General features: G+C 42.3%; 1 protein-coding gene across 7 annotated transcripts in view; it reads left to right on the top strand.

The window, feature by feature from the left end:
• The window catches only part of lrba (LPS-responsive vesicle trafficking, beach and anchor containing), a 146,706-nt gene that overhangs the window by 79,897 nt on the left and 39,969 nt on the right, over positions 1 to 26,840 (top strand). For all 7 annotated transcript variants that reach the window (XM_031863004.1, XM_031863003.1, XM_031863002.1 and 4 more), the window contains 6 exons: positions 15,010 to 15,127; positions 15,307 to 15,409; positions 17,381 to 17,496; positions 17,606 to 17,718; positions 23,089 to 23,229; positions 24,981 to 25,100. In XM_031863004.1, the coding sequence (XP_031718864.1) occupies positions 15,010 to 15,127; positions 15,307 to 15,409; positions 17,381 to 17,496; positions 17,606 to 17,718; positions 23,089 to 23,229; positions 24,981 to 25,100 (711 nt within the window). The remainder of the gene's footprint in view (positions 1 to 15,009; positions 15,128 to 15,306; positions 15,410 to 17,380; positions 17,497 to 17,605; positions 17,719 to 23,088; positions 23,230 to 24,980; positions 25,101 to 26,840) is intronic.

Genomic DNA, 26,840 nt, shown 5'->3' on the forward strand with positions numbered 1-26,840 from the left:
ATTTGCCCGTGGGTTTATCGCCCTGAACGTTGTCCATGCTGAATAATTTAACCATGGGTCTCTCCAACGGTGTAATTGAAGTCCCCTTGTCACCCAGACTTCATGTTGGAGGACTAAAATAGTCATTACATTCTCCCACAGACAAGCGGCTGCGGTGCAAGACATATTTAGCAGGCTGGGAATATAAAAATAATCCGGAGTGAAAATCTTATGAAATGTTTTGGCGAGGTATTGTTGCAGCCAGTTACCTTTACAGTCCTTTAACGCGTGTCTGCTATTCCAGTTAACGAGGTCGCAGTCATTATAAGCGTCTTGCGTAAAATTATATGGAGTTAAATGGAGTTTTTCCCGCTACTTTTAAGTCTCTATTCTTTCAAGGCTCATGTTAAATACGTGCTGTCATTTCAAGTGATTATCTTTTCTTGAGCAGCAAAACCTGTCACTTCCTCACTATCATAGTGACATAGGCTCAAACCTTTCTATAGGCTACAGTCCAATCTTATAATTTCAGAAAATAAATCAGACCTACAGTAATGACACCTCAGTCTGTAATATGTTAAATTGCTTCCTTGGAAGTCTTGATCACAGACAATATGGTCAACTGTATACCTATAGCTATATGGAAAAATGTCTTCATATTTTCTGTCTGCATCCCGCCTGTTGAAACTGCAATCCAGAGGCCATAGAAACCAAACACCGCTATATTTGTGCAAATTAAATACAAATAAAATATGCATGAATGTCGTGACACTTGTTACAGCAGTAATGTTACATAATGCACAATATTGATTCAGCAATGATTTCCAGAAACCCATTTACTGATATGAAGTAGCCAACTATGCAAGTAAGCCACAAACATTTCAGAAGAGGCAAAGATTAATGAGCCCCCCTCCCCCTTCATAGTGACACATTCTCTGGACTTCATCATGTAGCCTTTTTGTGAGTGCTGGTGAGTCTTTAGGGAGTGTAAAGCAACTTATGATAAAACAAATGTAGAATTTATTATTTAGTTCAGTTTGGAAGACCTGCTGAATATTTGAGCTCATGTCAACAAATACACTTTAAATTCAAACGCATTCAATATGATTTCTATTGTATCGCATCATATTTGTTTTCTTCTTGAAAGACAGTAACTTGTCACACAAACTTTATATTTTATTATATAACATATGTCGATAACATTCAAATATTCTGCACAGTTTTCTGTTATTAGGTTTGACTTGGCAGGGACTGTTTGCCCATCTAGAATAATTAATTTAACTTTAGTTTTCCCCACCAAGAAAAAACATTCAAGGTGAAACATTACCGACAAGTATTAGCTTGTGTGTCCTGACTGTTGAATTTGATGGACAAGCGACGCACACCATCTATTTGGATATTGTTCCTAGAACTACTGGAGTATCGAGAGAAACTGGCAAGAAAAGCAACAATTTACTTATTTTCAGTCAATAATTAAAATTTTACTTGGTTAAACTAAGATTTGGCATTCCTTTCCTCTGCATCTTACTCAAGTAAAACGTGAGTTATCTTAATGTTTAATAATGAGGAAAAAGATAGAACCCGAAAGAAGTAACTGAGAAAAAAATGTCTGTTTGATTTTACTCTTTATTACCGAGCTCACAGCTCCTGAGAGATTAATCGACTTGGAGAGCAAGTGTCCAAATATTATGAAGGACATGCTAACAGTAATTTAATGAAATCTACAACGGCAGGCAAAACACATAATGAATCAGTTTTGGTGTAACTTTCAAACCACATGTTCCCAGTAACTGTATTCATTTTTGTTTTATTGCAAAGTAGAATAGACTGGATACAGTGGACTTTATGAGATCTATTTTTACGAGTTAAAATGTAAAGGTCAGCCTTATCTCAGAAAACTGTATGTACCTTTCGTGTGCCTTACAGTCGTAGGTGGAAAACAGAAGTAGGGTCAGCACACAATACCCGGGAGGCCGGGAGGAACTTGGGGGCCTTTGGGATAGTTTTTATTCCATCTATTTCTTCTCAAATTATTCCCCTTTTCCCCTTTTTATAGTAAGCATATATACAATAATGACAAAGGCCACCTCATTCATTCATACATTCTTGCTGCTTCTTTGTGCCCTTTATCTACTGAAAACGTTGAGAATTATCTGTGGTTCCTGAAGAGTCCCCCCCCCCAGTTAATATTGACTGGAGAAAAGATCAGGGGCCTGTCAGAGAGCTCTTTGATCTGAGTCTGTGTGACGACTCCACGGTGATCCCCTCCCGAGCACAAAACAGTGTCCATGCCAGTGCAAATCTCTGCCAGCTGATGAGTAAACCTCACTGCCTCTCATCTTTCGTTTTTCTCTTCTTCTGTCCTTGCTCTGGCCATCGGTCCTACGGTCTCTGCTTTATTCCTCTTTTCACTCTCCCTCCTACCAGATTACACTGAGTAGCCCCAGGTGGCTCAGTACTGTGTACACTACACTGTTTCCATTAGAGGGTTTACAATCGGTAAAACAACCTCAAAGACGGCATTTGTCTTTCAAACATATTTGAAACATATTTGCTCCCTTTTATGTGACGATTCTGTTTCATGAATGTCAAAAAACATTGTAGAAAATTTGAGTTTCAGTCATAATTTGGTCAGTCTTGTTCATCTACTTGTTGACAGTACTATACTGTACATGTGACAAATACAATATACTTACAATAACAGTGGTCCTTGCAATACTTCTCTAAACATTATATTTTATGGCTTGGTAGGACATTAGAAGATATTTGAAGAAGGCAATAGAAAGTTTCCTCCCTTTCCCGTTTTGGCTTAGTGTGCTTTGTAATTTGTAATTCCAAGTGAGTGATAAGGGAGGGGGGGGTGTTGAGGCTTGGCATCTTTAGGTACATGCTCTTTTTCCCTTTTCCTCTGTCTGGAAACATGATCGGTGCTGGCAGAGTGGCTTAGTACCTAACAACACATGCATATGTGCACATAGACCGACATCGGCACACATGTGAACTGAGCGAGTACATTTTGATGCACATTTTGTTGCTGTCTCCTAAACCCGGGTGGACCCAGCTGCTCCCTCCATAGAGGGCTCAAAGAAAATCATCGCAGGCAACTAATTGCCTGGCAGGCCTCTGCATCTGCTCGGCCGATAGCAGAACTGATGAAGTCACGCAACAGATGTGTGTGTTGCCTGTGTGTTGGTACGCGTGTTTGTGTTTAGCAGCTCCCTCTCTGCGTTTAGACACAAGCCATCAATATTGCATGTGGAGTTATTGTTGCAGAGCCACTCTGGAGACTACTAATATTGCATGAATGAGGAAGTGAAATTCGCTCTACTCCCAGCTGATTGGTCAAAGGAAATACCGGTAAGAACCTGATTGGAAGAACCCTCCCTTAGATCCTCATTGCACTGTGAGTGTAGTATAAACTGTTCTTGTGTCCAGATAGCAAACTACTGACTACGATTAACTCTTTCTAACTGTGGATTGAGTATGTAGTTCTTTCACGGTGGCAAAATAAATAATGGAATTCACATGAAAGTCATATTTCTGATTGTGGTTTTGATTTACAATGTCCCACAATCCATCACACACTGGAAATGACAAAGCAGAATAAAAAGTGAAAATGCTGAGGATGGTGTGACAGCTTCAGCAACATATTTAAAAATACAAAGTTAAAAATATATTGAAAAAGTTTTTCTTTTTATTTATGAACTTTTCAAATGTTTAAGCCGCCGATTGAAGTTGTGACTTGACTTGTATACTCATGTCAGTATAGAAAGGAAAAGTACACGTAATTGTTATTGGACTAACTCCAAAATGTTGCATTGTCAACTGTAATACATTGCATGTACTTTATTAGTATGCTACTGGGACACATTTAGCATTTAGGGAGCAATTAATTGATTGAGAAATGATTGAAATGATCACTTACTGGGCCACTAAACGATGTGAAAATCAATCACAGAAAAAAAGGTTCTTCTAAAGACTGTTAAAAAAAAATCATGCCATGCACCTAATGGCATGTTACAATGATATACAGCAAGTGTATACTCTTCAAAACCAAATATCCCACTATGTTGGAGTACTCGTACTTTGAATCTGTTATTTTGCCTCATATGACCTTCTCAGTTTTTGTTCTATGCTGTAATTACCTGTAAAACCCGGCTGATGGAAGTTTAACTGTGCTGCTCTTTCTGAATCCTGTGGAGATCCACACCGTTTCCAAAAAGTTTTAGCCAAAGGCCATATAGAAAAACATTTTGGAAAGAACATCAGTAAATTTCTCCTAAAGGTCAGTGTCCAACCTTGGACTACGCAATGATAAAACCCCCGTTGAGAAGACATTGGTAACTCTAATTAGTGGGGTGGTGACGGCTTCTCGGGGTTAGCTGGAGTGGCTGAATGGATGGTCTCTCAGTCAAAGAGAACCACCGCGGTGTTATGTAGCAACCAGTCCCATATCGTTAAGCTCTCCCTAAAGTGTCAAACTGCTGGGAGTGCATCACCCCCCCTCCCCTTGCTCGCTCCACCAAACTCTCATGGTCACCAGGGACGACCTTCGGCTGCAGCTGCCAATCACAAAGAGCCATGGCAGCAAGAGGTCTCTGAGAGAGGAGCCTATTGATTTTCCAGTTAGAGCCTAAGTAGTGTGTGCTATAGGACTAACGGACAGCCCAAGCAGGTATGTCATTATCAATGAGCTCAAGGAAACGGATCCCCTCACTCTCACTCATTCATATTGGCCTCCTTCCCTCCCTTGTTCCCTCCCTCGGTCTCTCCTTCATGCCGCTTCACCATCCATTCCCTCCGCTCTCCTCGTCCGCTCTGACAGAGTGCATCCTGGGATGGTCAATAAATCGCTCAACCACACCGCGACAACAACCGGCGGAGTGATGGGTTGGGATGACCTTCTTTCTCTTTCCTTCCCCTCTTTCCTTCACTATTTCCCTGTCTGTCCCCCCCTGGTTGCCAGGTACAGTGATTATAGCACCTGTGAGACATGAAACATTTCCTTACCGGAGACGCACTCGTCAGCATCGCAGCCGTCATGTATTCCTCCCTGATTTTCTCTTTCCTCGAATCCTAAACATCCAGGGTCAGTTTAATCACAAGCATCATTCCCCGCAGCCCAGTTTGGCCCATCCAGTCATCAGGAAACCCAATTGTTATCATGCTGCTCCTCTCGATTTGCCTCACTGCTTATGTCAAGTCACAGTCCGAGCTTCGGGAGCTGCTCAACATAAAGACATGTGTAAACAATTACAAATGATTTAGGCCAATTAGAGGAGATAAGGCCAAATAAAGGTTTAAAGCTTCCTCAAGTGAGTTTCTGTTCCCCACTAGAGCAGTAAAGTCTTGCTACCTTTTTTACTGTCTCTTTATCTTTATCTGTGTCTCCCTAACACGAAATGCATAGCTACCTCCTCTACATCGATGTTTGTGATATAGTCTCTCGTATTACGGTCCAGTTGTTTGAGTGAGGTTATATCAGCGATGCCTTACTCATTCTGTAGGGATGAGGTCAGCGGTCCCCTGGCCATATGTTGGGTGTTTAAGACTGATGGAGGAAGACTTGTTACTGATGGGCCTCACAGCTTTGAAGAAGCCAAAATACATGTCTTATCCATTTGCGCATGGTCTTTGTACTCGTATTTGTCAGATATCCTCTGGAATTTGCCTATTGACAGACTTTAAGATCAACAGAAATACATGTGCAGAATTCAAGATCATTCCTTTTCTTTTGTGAGTTAAGCCATGCTTTCCTTAACAGTGAGGTTGACACTTTAAGTTTTTAGTGAAATATCTCAACTATTGGGTGGATAACCATGAAATTTCATTCAGACATTCATGGTCCCCGTAGGATGAGTCATTCTGTCTTTGACGATCCCCTGAATATTCATGTAGGGTCACCATCAGGTCAAAGTTTTTGCTTATCCAGTAATATTAATCAAACTTTATCACATGAATTGGCACCAAATGTTGCACAGACATTCATGGTTTACAGATGATGAATCCTAATTAACTGTAGTGATACTCTGACTTTCCCCTTGTGCCACAACAAGTTTGACTTTTGGGGTTTTAAGTGGGTCGTCACGACAACTATTGGATGCATCAATACAGACAATCATCACTTGCAGGATGAATTGTAATCATTTTTATGATCCCTTAACTTTTTCCGTAGCGCCATCATCAGGACATTTGAATCAATGCAATACTTAAGTTCTTCAAAACAATTGGAATTTCCTTCAGCCTCAGCTGTACTTTGTGTTTAGTTCTAATTAGCAATGTTAGCATGCTAACATGCTAAACAAAGATTTAGCTCGAAGCACCTCGTGACAAAGTATAGCCTCACAGAACAGGTAGCATGACTGCAGACTCATAAGTCTTTATTTTATTTTTTAGCCTCGACAAGATGTAAACCGTGCATCTTGTTCAAAGCAGGTAAGAATCTCTGTAGTGAGTTGTAACCGGGTAGGACAGGTCGAGGAAAGACAATTGCCACATTGGCAATCACATAAAGAACCATTAGACACTGTCATCTCGCCACCTAATGATGACTAATGTCTCCCCTCCCACACAAGCACACAAACAACTACCCCATCTCCTTTCACCAGTAAACATGCTCGGCCTCTCTCTATCCCTCTGTTTGTGACCTGACTTTGGACCTCAACACGACCACAGACCACTGTGGCCGAGACCCGGCTCACACTTAACCAAGCACCTCCAGACAAAGAGCTGCCACCCCCTCTTTGCACCTGAGCCTAGCCCCCTCCATCATGCTCCATCTCTGGGTTTGACTGGGCCAGTCAGGGGGCAGGTGCCTCCCCTCCCTTCCTTTGATTGATCCCCTCTCTCCATCATTTATTCCCTTCGTCTGCCTCTGACACATGTGTCAAAGGCAACACACCAGCCTGATGGATAGACCTGTTTATGGATGCCAGTCTGCCTGGTAGGCTACTGATATTACAATCGGCACCTGTGTACCTGCTGTTCACACAAGCCTCTGTTATTCAGCTGAGGTCAGAGAGACAGCCGGCTCCAATTGAAAAATCGATGTCCAGCCCGGCATATTTGAAATTGGAATTGTGCTCTTGTTTTGTCAAAAAGGTCTGCGCTGCATTTCAAATGATAAAACTAGATCCATATGTTGGAGGATTTGAGTTAATTTGTGTTGTTGGGCTTCCTTTTATCAGTATTTCTAATCTTAGAATGCCTCATAAATACGAAGGCAAAATGACAGGACTAGGACATAATATATTTATCATAGCTGTTAATTCCTAATATAAATGAAGAGTCATTCTAACCAGATGTATTTGTTTTTATAAGGTAAGCTGATAGCACTGCTGTGTAAAGATATCTCATGTGCCGGAGAGCAGAATGTTACATTGCTGAATGCTGGTGCCTCCGTTGCCATAATGGTTAATGACCCATCCAGTCTGGTTGAAATGGCACATCCACAGGGACATTCTGCAGATTATTCACTCATCCAACACTCATTTCTAGCTGACATCAGCACAACCAAGCTTTACTTCTGCTCTGCAGAAAGAAGACGGTAGGATAAGATGCAGTATAATTAGATTTGTATACACATCTGCACAATAGATTGCAGACAGTCAACGTTAGAGAGTAGTGTCACGTTTAGCAGCTTGAGAGACAGGTATTTATCTTAGGATTTAGGAGAGTGAATATTTAACTTTCATTTATCAGGCGGCCAAAGCACAACTGCAAATACATGCTGATATTGCTCCATGTTTGCTGGATGTGCAAATGACTGATGCTAGCATGTTTGTTTTAACAACTTTATACAGTAATGTGATATATATGTATGTCAAAGGTGTGTTTATCGCTTATTCTTCCTGAAAAAAACATTAACTCTACAAAGGGTGTAGATGGACGATAGCAGAAGTCTGACTACTAAGTGAATCTTGTTGTACTTCACTTTTCATTTTCACTTCACTCATAATTTATCTGCCTCCAGAATATTGAAGATGCTCACTAATTAAATTCACTCTGTTACAGTTGTATCTCAAAATGTTTGTCACTGATAAACCTGTAGCTCCAATTGAGTCGCCGCCAAATTCTTAAAAGTCTCCACCGCTGTTCCTTTTCCACAAGTCCCATTCTCTCTCCTCTTTTGCTTCGGACAACCAACCCTGAATTCCCCAACAGGGGTGTACTTTTCACCCCACACCCACTTAAGCTGGTGACAAAAGCCGGATTAGAAAAGAATTTACTTCAGCGAAGCCTTGCACCAACCCCAAAAAAAAGCCTATCCATCACTAAATGGCAAAATGAGAGATTGAAGGAAAGCGGGAACAATGCGATAGGAGCCGGGCAGCGATCTTAACCTGTCTGTTTGCCATTGCGGCTTATAGGGGAACAGAGTGCCAAAAGCATTGAGGCTAAAACACCTCCTGTGCTTCAGCAGTGGCTCTGTGCAGTCTCCTCGATTTTCTGAATATCTGTGAAAAGCATAAACATTCTTTTACTCCGTTTCCTGATGTGCAATTGTTTACTGATGAGCATGACAAATCAAGAAACATATTCAAACCCTTTCAGTGCAGTCAACAGGTGCCCAGCAATACTGTTAAGGTCTTACACTGTGTGTAGCTGCTTTGCAGGTCTTACGGGTGCATTCTATGTGCACTATGTCCTAGTTGAAGGTTTTAAACGTGCATCGTGCAAAGACAGCAGAGAGGATCTTCTCAATTTGTGGATGTCTGGTGCATTTCACACCCCTCTTCCCTTCACTTATGTGGCCTTATCCATCCTTTGTTCCCCATCACCTTTGAGCCATTAACTCTGCCCTTTGCGGCCCCAGTCTAAGCTGCAATGGGGTAAAAAAAAAAAAAGGGAAGCTCTGAAAAAACAAGAGCAATTTTATATACGTATCCCTGAAGCTCTCTGTGTAAATTACCAAAATATGTAACACTTTTGGGTTGAAAATGTTCGCATTGTTGTATTTACCGATGTTATGACTCATTTTCATTTATGAATTCCATGTTTATGTATATCCCTGACACCATTAGTGTTTAGCGTTGCCGCTTTGGTGTCTTATTATGTGTTGGGGCGGGTCTTCTGAGGCTTTCGTCCTTGTAGCTTATGCCCAAAGGCTGAATGTTTAATGAGTTAATGCACTGAAGTCTTCACTTCTCTACCAATTAACTCCGAGATCACTGCAGTATTTCCCTAAAACCACACAAGACCTTTTCTTTTTTTTTGTTCCCTCTTCAAGAAGGCTAAGCAGCCAAGGAAAGGAGAAAAGGCTAACCTGTTAGCAAACAGTGAAAAGGGCCAAAAAGGGGTTTAATCCTTATTAGGCTAAATTCAGACTAAGTGGCCCCACAGATCCTTTCAAAGGGGACTTTCTTTAGGGAGTGCAAACCCTTACTGGGTGACGTTTGTACCTGAATGCTTTGAGCCTTTAGGCTTCATAACCTACACTTGCTGCAAGCTGGGCTTGTTTATTTTGCTTTAATTCTCTCACACTCCAGCGCAGCTTCTTAGTTATGTTTATTTCTTTTTAGCTTGTAGTTTGTTTTACTGCCCTCAAGGCAAATAGGCCTTTATATGTGTCCAGTGATTACATCTTGAATTAGTTACATGATGGTAGAACAATTGTGCCCATCAGTCATTGGTCAGTGGTTCGATCCCCGGCTCTGCTCGATGTGTCTGTGGGGCAAGACGCTTGACCCCAAATTGCTTATAAATGCTTAGTTAGAGTCCTGTTGGGCAGGTGGTTCCTTGCATGGTAGCGCCTGCCATCAGTGTATAAATGGGTGAACGATATGTGTGTTAAAGCGCTTTGAGTGGTCGGAAGACTAGAAAAGCGCTAAATTTACTATTTACTGCCAAGGTGCATTTGAGCTTGACACCAAACCCCTGGTGCATTGGTGTGTGTTATCAAGAAAAAATTCTATTATTATAGACGTACCTCTCAAACTCAATAATTAACACGCTATATCTTTTTAAATCCATATCAAACCAAAACAACAATGTATGGAGTTGTGTGCAGGACTTTCTCTTGGCTAGGTGCAATGACTTCCTGGAGTTTTGTTGTCACCACAACGTTGCCAGGAAACCCCAGGAATAGATATGAGAGTGCTATCAATCTTCTCATTGAACTCTTGGCAAGAAAACAAATAAGCATATTTCTCACATATGTGAGATTTTTAATCATTTCTTTTGTAATTTTTCGAAGAAATACTTTTGGGTATTGGTGTGTATTGGTCTTCACTGGGGTATATCACTTTTATACTTTCTGCACATTTTTGTATTTTCACTGCTTGCCCAGCTACACTACTCCCACACTTAAACAGTCATGGAGCACATGACCAGTTGGTTGAATCATACTCTTGCTGAGGCACAAAGGCTACAGGGTAACTGCTGGAGTGTGTAAGTAGAGTCATGTGGCTGCACTGTCTTAAGTCATATGATTCCAGGTTCTTACGGTGAGGGAGCATTGTTTTCCTCTTGAGTGACTCCTATTTCACCCCAAGCTCAACCTACAAACTAACTACACCGTCTCACTATAATTTGATTGAAACACACCTCTTTCAGTGAATCTTTACAATGAAAATATGTTGATGCATCTTGCTGTCCCTGTTTCCAGTACAGTACTCTCAGTCCTTCCTGCTCCCTCTTCCTATCTTTTTTTTTTTATGGCTATCACTCAATCTCAAAAGCAAAATCTGTCTTAATTGGCTCCAGAGGGCTCTTGGAGGCTTTGTGTCAACGGTGATGAGGGTCCTGATTGGTGCAGAGGCACAGGCAGCCAACAGACCCTTGTTAGTGTGTCGGGGCCCTTTGCTTGCTCGTTAGTCCGATGAACTCATTTACTGATGGGGAGTGACAAGGCCTCGTTTACCAGTGTGGAACAGAGGGTGGTGGGGGTTGGTGTGAAGGGGGAGGAGGCAAACAAGAATATATGTGTAAGGAATAGGGAGAGTAGGATTATAAGTGTTTCTAAACTGTAGTATGTTTGTGAATGCACCAGGTGATGGTGTCAAAAAGCCCTTAAATGTCAGCTTGTGTTCGCCGGTGATTCCTTTCCCATTTGCCGCAGCAGTAAATTGAACGTCAGCGTCTCGGTCCACTGAAACTCTGGTTGTTGTAGATGGCTTGATTCTGCGGTCAGTCAAGCGAGGAAGAGTCACAAACAGCACGGCTATGATGTTACTATATGCAGTGGTTTACTTTGCATTTGTGACTTTTCACCGAGAAAAGGGGAGTCTCATTTAATTAATGTTGAATCTGCAACCTCGGCCCATTCCTTGCATGTAAAAGTAATTTTGTGGAGTAGTGAGGGGCGAGGAGTGTGGAACGTGGACAGCTTTTGGGAAATGAAAAGCAATAAGCAGCGTTACATGCTGATAAGTCCACAGGTTTTGTGTTGTTATGAATTCTATCAAGTTCTCCCAATACCGCTTGTCCCTCGTCTCCGTTTTGATGTTGATGGATCACCTCTCTTCCTCCCGCTCATTAATTTCATCACCTTATCTCCCACACCACTTCATTTGACCAAAAGGTAATAATAAATCCCTCATCCATTATCCTTTAACTGAGGCAGCCATGCGGAAATACTTAATAACAGGCAACAAATTGAACTTCAATCACCTCATTTTCCTTCAAGGACGCACAGCACATTAAACTGAACGAGCAAATATGCGTCTACCACTTATCAAACACTTTGTGTTGAATGACTATTGGAGTTAAAATTAGACTTTTTTTTCATATTTTATTACATATAAGGATTTACTTTATTGGTAATTGGCAGTGGCCTCTGTCCGCTTCAACTCAAGTGTCTTATCAGCCCCGAAACACACACGCGCGCTCAGTCTGGCGACAGCGAAGGTAGTTGAGAGCCTCATCTATCTTGAACCATGCTGCTGATAGTTGGTCTGGTGCTCCTCCAACTCTCCCCTTATTGAGTGCAGTTTCAATTATATTTCATCTGTAGTGTCGCCATGTTCCTTCACTTGAATTTACCCGTGTTTCTGAAGAGGCAGTGGCTGTTAAAGGAGACTGGCTTTGCTAAAGGAAACGGGCGATGAAGAGGGTTCACTGGCGAGGGACTGTCTGCGAGATTCAGCTGTGTGTGTGTGTGTGTGTGTGTGTGTGTGTGTGTGTGTGTGTGTGTGTGTGTGTGTTACACACCGCAGCCACAGTCACTCGGCCCCTCTTCATGTGTCCCTCTTCATTCCGCAGTCTTTTGGGCATCTGACAAAGACAAACGACAGTGCTTCAGAAATGAGCAGCAGCCTGGCGCACAAACAGGTTGAAAGAGGAGGGAGAGATGGAGAGAAAGCGTTGCAATCAAGACTAGTTCCTTTGTTTTCTGTTTCGCGGTGTTGTCTCGCGTGACGCTTTTGAAATTGATCTCGGGACACACCAGACCTGAATCCATGGATAATGTTCCACTTGAAATGAAACGTCAATAAAACTGTTATTCGCAACCAATCATGTTGACATACAAGCTCCTGGTTCTTTTTATGTTCCCTTTATGGAGTCTTCTGTCCACTTTTCAACCTCAGTATTTTATCTTAGTAAAAACAGCCCTTCTTTGTTCAAGGAGTAGAAATTAAATGTGATGCAAATCCCAGCACAGTCTGGCTCCTCCTCTGCTTCTGTAGCTTTCTCATCTCTTTGAGCTTGACTGATCCACTTCCACCATTACAATTTATCACAGAGAAAGCTGGTGCAGCCATAATTCCAGCCCGGACAATAACCTCCACACCGTTGTAATTTGTCCAGACGTGGTCAGAGCGGCGAGAGCATTACAGCGTGGATAGTTTGTCACGCTCCTTGTCACCCGCTCTGCTTTTTCATCTGCAAGGGAAAGGGCGCCGCCGATGGGGACAATGATCTTGGGAACATAGAGTGCTATTTACAGCGATCCGGGAGATTCATTGGTCCAGGGACAAATATGATATCTGGCTGCCTCCGCTACTGTCATATCTGTCTGTGGAATCAGAGACTGCAACTTTATCACTTCAGCCCTGGACATCTTGACATCCATGTTGAGGTCTATGAGTATACTCCTGGGGATGAAATGAGTCAACCACTCCCTCTTTGGAGGTGAAAGGTTACCCTCCAAGCGTTCACTCATCATACACCTGAAAACAGGAATTTCATTTTTGATCAGATAGAAGCAGAGAAGTTGATTTATAAAAAAAACAACTAAAAAAAGCAGGTATCGCACTGCAATTTGTTATTGAGTTCTTAACATGGTAATTTGACCGCCATCATGTCTGTCAGTAGAGAATAAATCTGGTGTCATGGCCTGTTTTTAATTAAATTGTCTCAACTCGCAAAAATGAGAATACTGTGATTAGTTATGTCCCCAACAGTCTGTTTTTAACTTACAGACCATACTGTTAAAGAATGCAGCATTCTATAATTCCAATCCTGTAGTATGGAATATTTAACTGCTCACATCTAAAATACAAATCTCATGTAATAACCATATATCACGAGACATCTATACTATGAATGTACACTTCAGTTCCCAATTCTACTTCTATTTATCTCTCTAACTTCGGATTTAAAGAGACAACAATGTGTTATGATGGTTGACCTGCTATGCAGCCCCATATTTATACAATATTTATGAAATATCTCTTTTCTGCCTACAACGTACCTCCTCTACATTTTTCAAAATGATGAGCCTCTTTCTTGAGCCTCTACCTCCCACGGCACTAATTAACAAGTTATAACACTTTGTTTAATCTGTACAAAAACAGAAGTATAAAAGCAATGGATGTTGTTAGCCAGGCTAGCTGTTTCCAGCCGAAGCTAAGTTAGCCAGCTGCTGGCTGTAAAAACATGAGTCACTTGCATTGTGCTATTTACACTTTGAGTAAATGAAATGTAAGTGGATGAAAAGAAAAGCTTTTTTTTATTTTTATATATGAAATTAACATCTCTGCTTAAGCATTTGTTTTTACTTCTTGCGAAGGGATTTGACTTTTTGAATGATAATATGAGTATGAGTGCTGTTTACTCTTGTGCGTGCTGCACAGCATCTTTGTGAGGAGTTGGCTGCAGGCGGATGGTGACTGGTATAGTCATCTTTAGCCCCTGTTAAGGAAGATAGGAGGCTGGTGGTTGCGGCCCCAGCCAGCTTCTCCAAGCCACTAATCCACATTTAATTGAACTCCAGAGACTTTGAAGTGAGTCTGTCATGCAGGCAGATCTTATTCCTCATAGGAACGGCGAGGGACATGCTGTCCTCAGCTGGCTGGCAAAGGCCTCAGCTGGTCCCCTCTGCTGTCCCCTGCCTTTAATGAGCTCCTTTAACTTAACACTAGTCCTAGCTTGCTAGCTCACATTTGAATATTTTTGATTAATAACACATCCTCTGAACCAAGCTGTGACAGCCTAAAGTGTCCCCTTTTACCTTTCTACCACATCCCTGTACGCCCCCCTGTCAGCAGACGCCTTTGAAACTTAAAGCAGAGGTTGAAACAAAAGCCTAGTTAACAAAGCAGTGCTAAGTAGGTTAGTCGCAAATCTAAATACTGGATTAGTAGGAGTACCAATGGCAGGGGCAGGGCCAAGCATCTGGTTCTGTCAGGCACCGCGGCAGCCATCAGAACAATTTAAATCTGGAGCTAGCTAACATCATATTGTTTGACCCCCCGGTGTCAGTTACCTCCACGGAAATACAGAAAATAGTCGAATCAGATGTTTAGCATGAAATAGTGACTTATCCTCATCGTTGTCACATCAAACCATTTCTATATATACTTTTCAGATGCTCCAAGTCACCTGCATGTTGTAATATGGATTATCTTTTAGTGAACTAAACATTTCCTTCACCTCGTTTAGCTGAAAAGCGCCTATTCTCTTGCTGAAGGGATCTCTATTTCATTGAGGCTGATCAATATAAGACATTAATCGTGCTGTTCAGGCCGTCGTGTGTGAAAAATGAACTAACCAAGCCTTCTATCTGCTCTTCTTCCCTTCCCTGTGTGTCCTTCTCTGCTCTCTTTCTTTTTAAATATCCTTTCCTTATTCCATTTTCCTTATCCCCAGATTTTAGCCTATACAGAAGGCCTTCATGGAAAATGGCTGTTCACAGAGATCCGTGCTGTCTTTTCCAGACGCTACCTACTGCAGAATACTGCTCTGGAAATCTTCATGGCCAACAGAAGTAAGACAGCACCTGCTAAAATGTCACCTTTTTATTGCCACCTTGATGGATATACATAAACATTTCTTAGTGTAATGACACTGGAGTTGAGTGGCGGTGTGGTGGTTTTTATGCGGTACAAGCAAGATGAAAATAATTCTTGATATAATAAATCAACATTTTTCTGTGCTCGTCTACAGCGGCAGTCATATTCAACTTCCCAGACGCAGCCACCGTGAAGAAGGTGGTCCACAGTCTTCCTCGTGTAGGAGTGGGGACGAACTTTGGCCTTCCACAGACCAGGTGAGGCGCACAGCTAAACACAGAAATGCACAGTAACTCATTTTAGTTTGTTTCTAAATATCTCTCTGTAGACTTGTGTGCAACACATACAGCACCACATCTGAACCGATCGGAATATTCAAGCTACTGAAAGACAGTGGTGGTTAAAGGGAGTTAAATGGGATTAGAAAACATTCACATTGCTGACACTTATACATCGTAGACCTCCAAACTGAATTTTCTCCCTCCCTTTCTTGCTGTCACATGCACACAGGGGTTGGGTCACTGACTTGTCCATCCAACCCACTTCCCCCCCCCCCCCAAACATAATTGGCTTCACACAAACACAGTCCAGTTCATTTATTTATTTCCATCAGTGTGAAGCAAATAGTTGCTTGTCCCCCAGGGGGCCCCCCCCCCCCCCCTCGCCCTCCCTCACATCATGCCTGCTCTGTGTCCGGGAAGTGCTGAAGCCAAGCCCAACCCAGCTGCTTGCATGCGTGTTCCAGTATAAGGTCCTGTGGAAATCAAGAGAAATGTAGGAGTGCCCGGGAAGTCTTACTGTATGCCTTTTAATGGAACATTCTCATTAACTTATGCGACCAGCTAAAGTTTAATACATTAAATGGTGGTAAAGGACGTTATTGTCAAATCAGTTTTATTTATATAAACCCAAATCACAAATTTCTCTCAAAGGACTTTACATTATCAAAACTATGACACCCTCCATCTTTAGACACTTAATTTAGATAAGGAAGAAAAATAAGACACCTTCATGAAGAGTAAATATTAAGTAAATATTTTTTTAAGTACACATATATTTGAAGCAAACAATGGGCAACATGGAAGAGTTTGAACCAAATCTAAATACATGGTCAAATCTAAATCTTCTCCACATTGGGATTAATTTCAGTTTCATATTTTTTGTGAAATGTCTGTTGTTCTTAATCCGAGCCGTGGCAGTTGTTGTCTGGTGGGATACATGAATATTTGGGGAGGTGACGTGCGAGACAGGAAGATTTAGGATCTATGGGAAATGTTTTCTTCATATTGGGAAACAAAAAAGCAATTGAAACGGTGAATACTGAAGGCTATATAATCAGTCTGAGTAAGGAGGTGCATGTAAGGAAGGAAGTGCATGGACAGCGTGTGTATAATATTGAACACACACACACACAGAGTTTGGGTGAGAGAATTTGTGTGCGTTTGTGTTTGGCTCATTTATCAAGCTAGTCTGCAGGCCAGGTTACACCTTGCCTCTTTGACCCGAGGACAGCTGTACACGGCAGCTCAGTGCACACACACCAGCTTTATTTAATGCCAGAGTGCCACAACAATAATTGCACAAACACACTTCATTATCCATGTAATAGTGTTGCTCATAATTAGATATTACCCTTCTGCTTTTAAAATCATTTTGCCGTTATCAAGGACCTTCTTTACCTTCTCCTCTCTATGCGTTTACATTTGATTATGATGAGATATACTGGAGATGGAAAGAAAATATATAGAAAGTATGTTTATGCACTTTATTGCTTGGTGATCATACGGAATATAAAGAATGTGTCTTGTAGTTCACTTGTATTTTCACCTTTGAGAGGCCTAATGACTATAATCTCACACCCTGACAGTGATTAATTCCATCATTTTCCTTTGTTTTAATTGGATTGGGGGTCATTTGTTTTCGTCCTACTGCATACATCATGCCCTAGGCTCTGTGTGCGCACATGCACGAAAATATGTGTATTTAAACCAATTTATTGCAAATTTGTCTTCTTAATTAGCAGTACTGTAAGTTCAAAAGATTTTTCATATGACATTTGTATTGCAAACGTCTAATAAGCCGGAGGCTTTTTTTCTTCAGTCTGCTAATTGCTGTTCTTGTGATGTGGTGACTGACTTTGTCTCTGTTCTACTTCACACTATGTGTTGCCAGGGCAAGAAACACTTCAATGGCTACAAGTGTTTTAATACCAGTCTTTCTCTTTGCAGACGCATATCCTTGGCCACACCAAAGCAGCTATTCAAGGCATCCAACATGACCCAGCGCTGGCAGCGCCGCGAGATATCCAACTTCGATTACCTCATCTTTCTCAACACTATCTCTGGTGAGGACACCACCCCAACACCTTTTGAGCTTATGTTGTTGGTCCTTGTTACCATGATGTGTACAATCTTTGTTGCCGTCTCTTTTCTCACATTCTTTTTTTCCACCAGGTCGGACCTATAATGACCTGAACCAGTACCCGGTCTTCCCCTGGGTTATCACCAACTACGACTCGGAGGAACTTGACCTCACTCTGCCCAGCAACTTCAGAGATCTGTCCAAGGTAAGACCCTCAAGGCCGATCCTCTCCTCCCTGTTCAGTCGTCTTTTTTTCATTTTTTAATCCTAAAGAGAGGGGGGGCACTAAAGTGAGAGGACATATTCGGTTGTGTGTGTGTGTGTAGTTCTTAAAGTCCATTTAGTCGCTGTGTGATTGCCATTGATCATAGTTTAGTGAACCAGCTCTTTAATCACTCGTGGCTGATTGCTATCTTTTCAAAGGTGTAGCTCTGTCCTCATTTAATCACTCAATTATTTGGTTGTTTTGGTTTTAGAAGTACACAGCATTAGTTCGTTTTTTTTTTTTTTTTTTACACACTTTTTGTGTATCTCTGGCATTACTCCTCATCTACTGTATGTTGGCAAATCTAAATCCAGAGGTATATGTGTATAAATATATGAAATTGGGGTAATACTATGACAGACATCCCAAAATGGCAGGTGATAAACAAACCAGATAATCTGTATGATTAGTTGTTGACTTAGTTGAGGCAGCCCTTGCTGTAATCAAAGCAGATTTTAACTGCACTTGTTCTCTCTCGCTCTGACTCCCATTTTCTGGTTTAGCTATCGTTTTCTGTCCATAATTCAGACTTCATAATTGAATTCTTTCAAGTTTGACCTTCTGCAACACCCCAGGAAGTGAAGTAATACTCCCTGGTAGCTCCAGGCATCAAGTGATTGGGTTTAAAACAATGGGACCTGCCCTGAGATGCTCCCTGGCACATAAATACACTCACTCACACCGCTGAAACTACTTAAAAGATTTTCCCCCATGTTGTAAGTAGACATGCTATTATTTACTTGCATGAACTCCCCGTCTTTTCCCACACATAAAAAAAACAACAACCTGCATCTACTATTTGCAAGCTCCCCTCGTCATTTCAACATCAGTCGTGGGGTAATGTTGTCCAGCGATGGGAGGACAGAGGATTAGTTTTAGAGTGAGGTGATTGAGCGACTGTCTAGCTGTTGGAACCAAAATGACTGAATAAATCAGCCGTGGAAACATAAAGACATGTGTTAATGGACAGAGAAGACGTTGGAGGAAACGCATTTCAGAGTTACACTTGAGGGCATTTGTTTGGGTCCTGAGAGCATCCCATGTTCATGCAGGGTGAGGGAGAGGTGGAGGTACTCATCTACTGAGATAGAATGGAACATGTGACCGTGTGGAAACCAAAACTATTTTTTACATTGCTTTTATCAGTCTGAACATGGACACAGAGCTGATATAAACGCTACCCCCATTTTGGACTCTGATTCTGTTCGGTACTCTAAAAGTCAGAGAGGGCGAGAGAGAGGAGTTTGCAATTGGTCAATGGTGAGAATTTGGATGTGACCTCAATTTGAATTCTTCACGGAAGTGCAATGCAAATCTACTGAAGCTTTACTGAAGCAAATTCAATGATAGCGGTGATTTTCTTGAAATAGTGAATTCATTTTGAGGTTACAAATTCTGGTGCGACTGAGCTAAACATTCATTAAAAGGCATTAAACCTGCACGCCATCATCCAATGCAATACAGTAGTAACCCTGTCCATTTACGTCAAGCACATGAACCGTCCACTCCCACTTCCATTCTTTCACACCGCCCTGTCATACAGATTCAAACACCCCAACAGTCAACACCTTGTCCCTTAGCTTCTCCCCAGTCCAGCTTTCACTTCCCATCTGCTCCTCTGTGTCTCTATGCTCTGTTTTTATCCCTCCCAGTGTAGCTTTCTCCACTGTATGAAGCTGCATAATTCCTCTGTTTATCTGGCTTCATGTTGCCCAGTAGGCTGAAATGTGACAGTTGTACTAGCCCCACGAACAAACACACAGACTCGCACAAACATGCAGCCCTCATTCAGTTTCTCCCCTCATTCTGCCTCCCACTCTTCTCCTTTGCACTGCTATAGAGTTTGGACAGCTCAGCCCCTGTGCACAGTCGAGCCTCGCAGCCCCGGGGACTAAGTGAATGAAGGGGAGATTGGGTGAAAGGAGGAGAAACAAAGAGACAATCTGAGAGCAAAAGAGGAGGGAGGAGAGAGTGCAAGAGAAGAAGAATATCATCATTTGCCGTCCTTGCGTTTCTTGTCTCCTCAGAGAGCAGAATATCATCAGAGAGAAAAGGAGGGGAGGGAGCGGGGCCAATCTTTATTACATCTATTTTATTCATGTTGTCGACACACGTGTGATATCAGTGTATGACCACTGGACCGTGGCAGACTGCAGTGTCTGGAAAAGGGCGAGCAGCACCGCACAGCCCCCCCAAATCAACCCCCACCCCCCCAATTCTGCATCCGCAATCATCTGCGCTCTGTTTCTTTTCTTTGCATCCTAATGTTTTCTGACCGTCGCTGCTGTATGTCTGTCTCCGCATCATTCACCACCTTGCTTAGTTTCTCCCTTTCCTCCTGCTTTGTTTCCTATTTATTGTTCCAGTTCTCTTCCTCTCTCTGTTTGCCTCTCACTCTGTCTCTCTTTCTCCACATCCACATCTCTCTTATCCCCCCCCCCCCCTTACTGTATGTCATGTTGGTTGGATGTCTCATATAGAAACAGGTCATCTGAGAAAGCCTCCAGTGACATTGAGAAGCCAAATTGCCATGAACGTACGTGTGTGTGTGTGTGTGTGTGTGTGTGTGTGTGTGTGTGTCACACACACTGTCATCATCCCCAGCACCACAGAGGCCACACAGAATTTATGTTCGCTGTTGCCAGAGCCATTCTGACCCCAGGGACTTTCTTATCATAAACTCTAACCTCAACCTGACATCAAACGTCGACCCCCGAGATAACATTGTAGTCACGATAAGCCCACACTAGAACTGACTGCAAGTGTTGTAACTCTCCTCTACCCTTTGGTACACCCCAGGTCTGCACGCCTTTCCCCACAATAATGCACTTGTCCTACATATAGACAGCTGTAGGATGTTTGTGATTGGTCAATGGGGGTCATACAACTCCACTGAAGGCAAAGGCGTGGTCATTCTTGTTGTTGTCCTGCTTTTAATGAAGCACAACAAACAATCAAAAGAATTGTTTACCTCCTAACCGGAGATTAGGTCGTCTACATTTACATAGCAACAGAAATAGTGAGGATATATTGAGCGTTCCCTCTACCTTTTGTGCTATAACCTACTACTCACAGCCACATCAGCTAATGGTGTATTGATTTCACCATACGCGCCCCATATGTTTATCCCCCAGGCCCTCCACACCATTTTCACTGTTTAAATAGCACATTATACATAAACACTCCTTTCAAAAAGGCTCTTTTGATTTATGACTCAAAGCCCAAGTGATGCTCAAATCGCCGGTAAGCCATTATACTTCATCACCGGTGACCCATTATTGTTTTAAAAGCAAAGCAGCACTGGATAATGTTCTTATAATAGTTCTCAGGAAGATCCTTGTTGTTTTCCGTAAGGCCGTGTTTTCTCTCTGGGTAGACGTGCACATTTTGTTTGGGTCCTCAACCTGAGGATAATTTGGAAGGCTATACAAAGTTGACTTACTGAACACATACACTGTGGAGGACATTTCACATAGGTTGGCATACAGGAAGCATTATGTATAATCTCAATTATCTGTGTAATGTTTCCGTGACACACTGTCAGTTTCTGATGCAGACATGAATTAGTAAAGTGACTTCTCCTCTCTTGTCTCTACATGGAATACGTGTGATGCCGTTTGAACAGTTTTAAACATGAATCCGATTGTAAATATGTGTCCAAAACATGTCGACCTGTTTTGAGTTTCCTGCCTTTTTTGGCAACTGTAATTATTTTTTGTGAATGTTTCTCACAGAGGCCTAAAGTGGCTCTGCAACACCATCACCATCTCCTCTGTTGATGAAGTGATTTGGACTAATCCAAGATTAATTCTCTGATGTTTACCTCTTCAAAGTGCCAGCACATCTTTGTTCTGTAGCTTCCTCTCTAGTCTAATTAAAACTACGAGATTGGTTAATTTATCCGAGTCCTCATCAGAGCGCTATTCTTTGCCACGACATATTAGGCCAATCTGTGGTGGGGCGGCAGCAGGCGGTCCATCAGCACACTGCCGGGCGCTCTGCTCTGTTGTAGCTACTGTAAGCTGAGAGCGCTAGCCCCACAGTAATTTACAGCAGTAAACAATGTCGGGGACGCGCAAACCAACAGCCCCCACGCGCACTCTCACACACAATTCTCCCTCTCGCTCTGTCACTGTGGCACTTTCAGTCTTTTTTTTTATTTTATATGCCTCCTCTCCCTTTTCTTTTTTTAATGAGCCGACTGTTATTAGGGCTATAAATCAGACCAATGGGCCTGATGTATAATTCACTGTGTGTACTCACCCACCCCCCAGTGGCCCTGAGGAAGCCCGCAGTGTATCACTGTCAACACAGAGCTGCATACAGTGTGGTGGCACAAGGCAGTTCTCCGTGTAACTCCGCACACACTCTGAAGAAAACGACTACATATATGCACACGCCAAACCGAGAAAAGCAACCAATTCTGCACAAAATCCTGTGTGCATCACTCCCACTACACTCAAATACATGAACACAAGCATGCCCCATTACACCAGCACAAAACTGTAGCCAGAGCACAGATCAATATCGATGCCTGGCCCTGGCTGTGTCTTGCTCTGACAGGCACCCTATGATATGAAAGAGATCCAATTGATCCACACCCTACTAGGCCCTCATCCTCAAAAGGCCATCATTCCATTACCATTGATCTGCTGTGTGAGAGGGAGAAAGATGAAGGGGGGGGCTTGAGGGAATGAGGCACAGCCAGCAGAAGACTAATAAAAATTGAACCAGCCTGAAAGTGATTTCTATAAATGAGTATTTAAATAATAGCCGAGCAGCACGGCGTTATTGGTTTTGTAGAGCGATGGAAAATTAATGCAACTTAACCGTTTTTCTAGACTACAAAAAGGGCTGGTGACCAGTGTATTAGTTACAGATTAATAAAAGTAGAAATTAAAGCAACCCACAGCCTTGCTATTGATATTCCTAGTAGGCACTCTTTCATTGGAGCGCATTAGTTTTCTCTGACAGACTACAGCTGCGGGGGCTCTGTTTCACAGCCTCTAAAAAGCACTCTGTGGGAAAGGATTGATCTCTGTCTGAAGGGAAACATCATCTAATATTCATTTGAAATTGCACAAAGGTTACCAGCCTCATTTGCCTTGCAACTGTTATGCTTCAAAGAGTGGTCTGTGAATGTATTCACAGTAAAATTCAGTAATCCTTTTTCCGCTTTACCTTTGCTTATCACGCCCATGAGTTTGTCATTTCTCGTCTTTAACTCTGTTGTTGTGTCGAGCAGCAGTTAAAGGAAGTTGCAGGACATTTTTCACTGAAAATATGTTTTATGTTTAAATTTCTCCATAGCCCATTGGTGCGCTGAACCCCAAGAGGGCGGCATTCTTTTCAGACCGATACGAGTCCTGGGAGGACGATCAGGTGCCGAAGTTCCACTATGGTACCCACTACTCCACCTCCAGCTTCACCATGATGTGGCTGCTGCGTATCGTAAGTGCAATGTATATAAAAAGATGCATAATATTAAAATCACTGTGGATTTAAAATATGTTTGCAGCGTTCTTGCTGTGCTTTTATTACAGTGTTGTGAAAATCATAAAAACTATTGATATGTAGCCCTTAGGACAATCATATTTGCAAGTTTAACTGCTGCCAATAAGACCAAGATAGACTCGTGGTTCTCCGCTGAGCCTCCTTTGATAAAAGAATGGCTGAATCATTTTGTGGATAATGCTCTGAGGGGAAGATCCTTAGCTGTAATTCATAAAGCACATGCAGCCACTGTAGAGGCTTGACATATCCTCATTGGTTCCCTTTCCAATCCACATTTTCTTGCACAGATATGTCACTTTGATAGAATGTAAGAAGACCTGCACACACATTATCTAGTGTTGTTTCTTAGTTGTTGGTTTTGCAAGGCATTGTTATGTGTATATATAGCTTGTTTTATATGTTGTTTCCTTGTCGACGGTTTCTGAGAAATTCAATAAGTTGTTGATCACAAAAATAATAATGTGCATCCAAAAACATGATATATATGTGTAGTAGTCCAGGATATTCCTTTTTCAACATCTAGATAATGAAGCTCATACACCAGCTATAAAATGGCCCCACTTCCACTGAGTTTTCTAAGTATAGTTATGCGCAGCAGTAAGCATATTCAACTTATGTGTCAAACTATTTATAATGGATTTTTAGATTTATATTAATCGTTTCCCTTTGGAGTTTAATATCATCTTTCATTTATTCTTAATTAGACTCCTATTTCATAGAAATAAATGTATTTATCTAAGATTAAGAGCATATGTATGCTAAATATTGCAACACATGCATATTGTCCCTCATTTATTGTTGCATATTATTTATTATACTGTATGTTGTTGCCATATAACAATGAAACAAAAACAGTGCAATTAAATGTCTGGCATGAAAAAAATGTTCCCCTCAAGCTAAATATTAAGATATTTTGAGGAATACAAGATATTATGTGATTAGATTTGTTTTTGTGAGTATATGCAGTGTACATACATTGTGCACCCGAGTGCTCTCTTTCTGTGCCTTTTGTTGAATGGATGCCATCAATCTTTCCATACTGCCCTCGAGGGAGAAGGAGGTTACTAAGTTTCTCCAACGTGCAGTTTTCTGCTGTTATTGTCCCAGTAGCTCACTGTCTCAGTGACTCCCAGTAGAGTTACCACATTGATCCCTGCACATCATTAGCAGGCTTACTCTAAAGCCACTTTACCAGGAACCCTCACTTATAGCTCTCATCAGAGTAAATACTTGCGCAATAATTGTGAACTATTTTCTGGGGGGGGGGGGGGGATATCGTGCCCATAATCCTTTTCTTTTGTTTTAACTACGATACAATGTGGTTAACCTCTTACTCTTTTTAAAGAAATGAGGCGCACGTCATTTCAGACTGAACTTAATTAGCTATCTTCAGTATTAGTTTGTAGCTGTGGCCCGGCATATTGTCTCCATGTCACTTGGGGGCTATTGCGTCAGAGAGACAGGTATTGATCTTTCCTAACAAGATTATACATGATTAGAAATGTGTCAGTAGCAAGAGTGTATTGGCTTTAGTAGCTCACCGGGATTATTTCACGAGTTCATTTTGGGGTTCCAGGTTGCTGGAGGGAGAACAAAGGGATTCTATTTTGACAATCACAATAGGTGTTGCCATTGACAGCAGCAGAACCCAGAGCTCAGATTTCAAGCATTTTTGTTCTAATCAACAGGAACCCTTCACCACGTTTTTTCTGAACTTCCAAGGAGGGAAGTTTGATCACGCTGACCGCACCTTCTCCTCAGTGTCCCGCGCCTGGAGGAACTGCCAGAGAGACACATCTGATGTTAAGGTACTTGCACACACCGATGCATGCACACGCATGATGTGAAAATACTTTCCTGGTTGACTTGTTAAGAAGTTAGAAGAGATAAAGGACTGAGCACTCCAGGAGAATAAATCCCCATCCAGCTTTACAGACAAAGAAGAAAAGGTTTGAAAAGAGTAATGTCCAGTCACTACCAATCATTGTCCCTATGCAATGAAAGCTTCCTGGTCTTCTGATCAAAGCGTTGGACTAATCCTCATCTGTCCCAGCCGTCTGTCTCAGATTCAGCCAGCTATAACCTGGACTTGAATCCCTACCCACTGGGCCCCCAAACTCTACTGAGTGGTTGGATCTGCCCCTGCAGCAGCTCAGGTCATTCTCATACTGAAGGCCTTCATACCCCCAGTGCACACTTTAACTGCACTGCTAAAACATTTACGACTACAGTCAGACATTCTATGTCAAAGCTGGGTTTTGCTTGGTCTCCTGGCACTGGGTCACTGGATGGGGGAACAGCGGTGGTGTTGGGGGTTTTGACGCTTGATTGCGTTTACCACCCCCCCCCCCCTCGCATCCCGCCGATAAAACATATGGATTGTGTTACTACGTAGCTGGCCGTTGCTTGATTGCGAAAGCCCAACAAGAGCCGTCATTTGCTCTCTCAGTCTAGACCTGTCAATGTGGATCAAACTGTGAGAGCTCAACCTCAGATCAAAATAAAGGGGAAATCTGGATCACTTTGTTTCCATGTTCTGTTTGGATTTTTTGCATATTTTTGAATGAGAGTCCGTCAACTTTATCCACTCGGACGAACACATTCATGATCAGGCAAAAGAGGAATTAGGGATGAGATGTATCAATTTAGTATGCTAAGTACACCATTTAGCTTTAGCATTTGAGCCATTGATAGCAACCCTCTGTTCCTGCCAGAGGGCGAAAAGCCCTAGTGTTTTCATACGACACTGGTAAAGGAGGAGTGATAATAGGTTACAACACCCAGATTCAATGTGTCTCTAGCCTGGGTGACGCTAGCGTGACCTCCAGTCCCCAATCCCCTGACCCCTAGCTTCAGCCCCAAGGCATCAGAGGGGGAAGAGAGAAGAGCAGAGGGGTTAGAGGTAGCAACAGTGGAAGTGTAGCAAAGCAGCCCAGAGGCCAGAGCCCCTTCCAGTGACCCATGACAGGACAGGATTGGGGATCAGAGGGGCTGGCCTCTGACCAGGCCGGAGCAAAGGGGCCACTGCACATAATGGTCCATGCAAGGCAGGCTTGAGTGTTGGGGAGCGAAGCCCTCAAGGGTGGGTGGGTGGGTGGGTGTGTGTGTGTGTGTGTGTGCGTGTGCGTGTGCGTGTGCGTGCGTGTGCGTGCGTGCGCACGTCCTGCCACCTCCAGCTCAAATTTACAGCAGGCTGCAGCCAGTGAACCTGGGTGTGCTGGAGGCCTCGTTAAGAGGTTGACCTTTAGTTTTAGGTCAGGTTTTGTGGAGTGAAGAGATTTCAGAAGTGAGGAAGTGCTGTGTTATTTTAAACCTGTGTGTTTGCTTGCTCATTTGATTGGATGTTTTCACCCCATTGATGAGAGGTGGATGTATTGTGCAGCTAATCTCAAAAAAGGGTCATGTTATTGTTTGAGTATATTTGTAGAGATCATGTTGCATGAGACCAGGCTCTTGAAAATCGGTAAAAAAAAATGCTTAAACCTGCTACTGGAGCTCAAGTTTTAGTATTTGTATGCTGCCATGCTGTCATCATTGCTGCTCGCATG

The sequence above is a fragment of the Anarrhichthys ocellatus genome, unplaced genomic scaffold, assembly GCF_004355925.1.
Source record: "Anarrhichthys ocellatus isolate YVR2014 unplaced genomic scaffold, GSC_Weel_1.0 scaffold28, whole genome shotgun sequence".
Classification (NCBI taxonomy): domain Eukaryota; kingdom Metazoa; phylum Chordata; class Actinopteri; order Perciformes; family Anarhichadidae; genus Anarrhichthys; species Anarrhichthys ocellatus.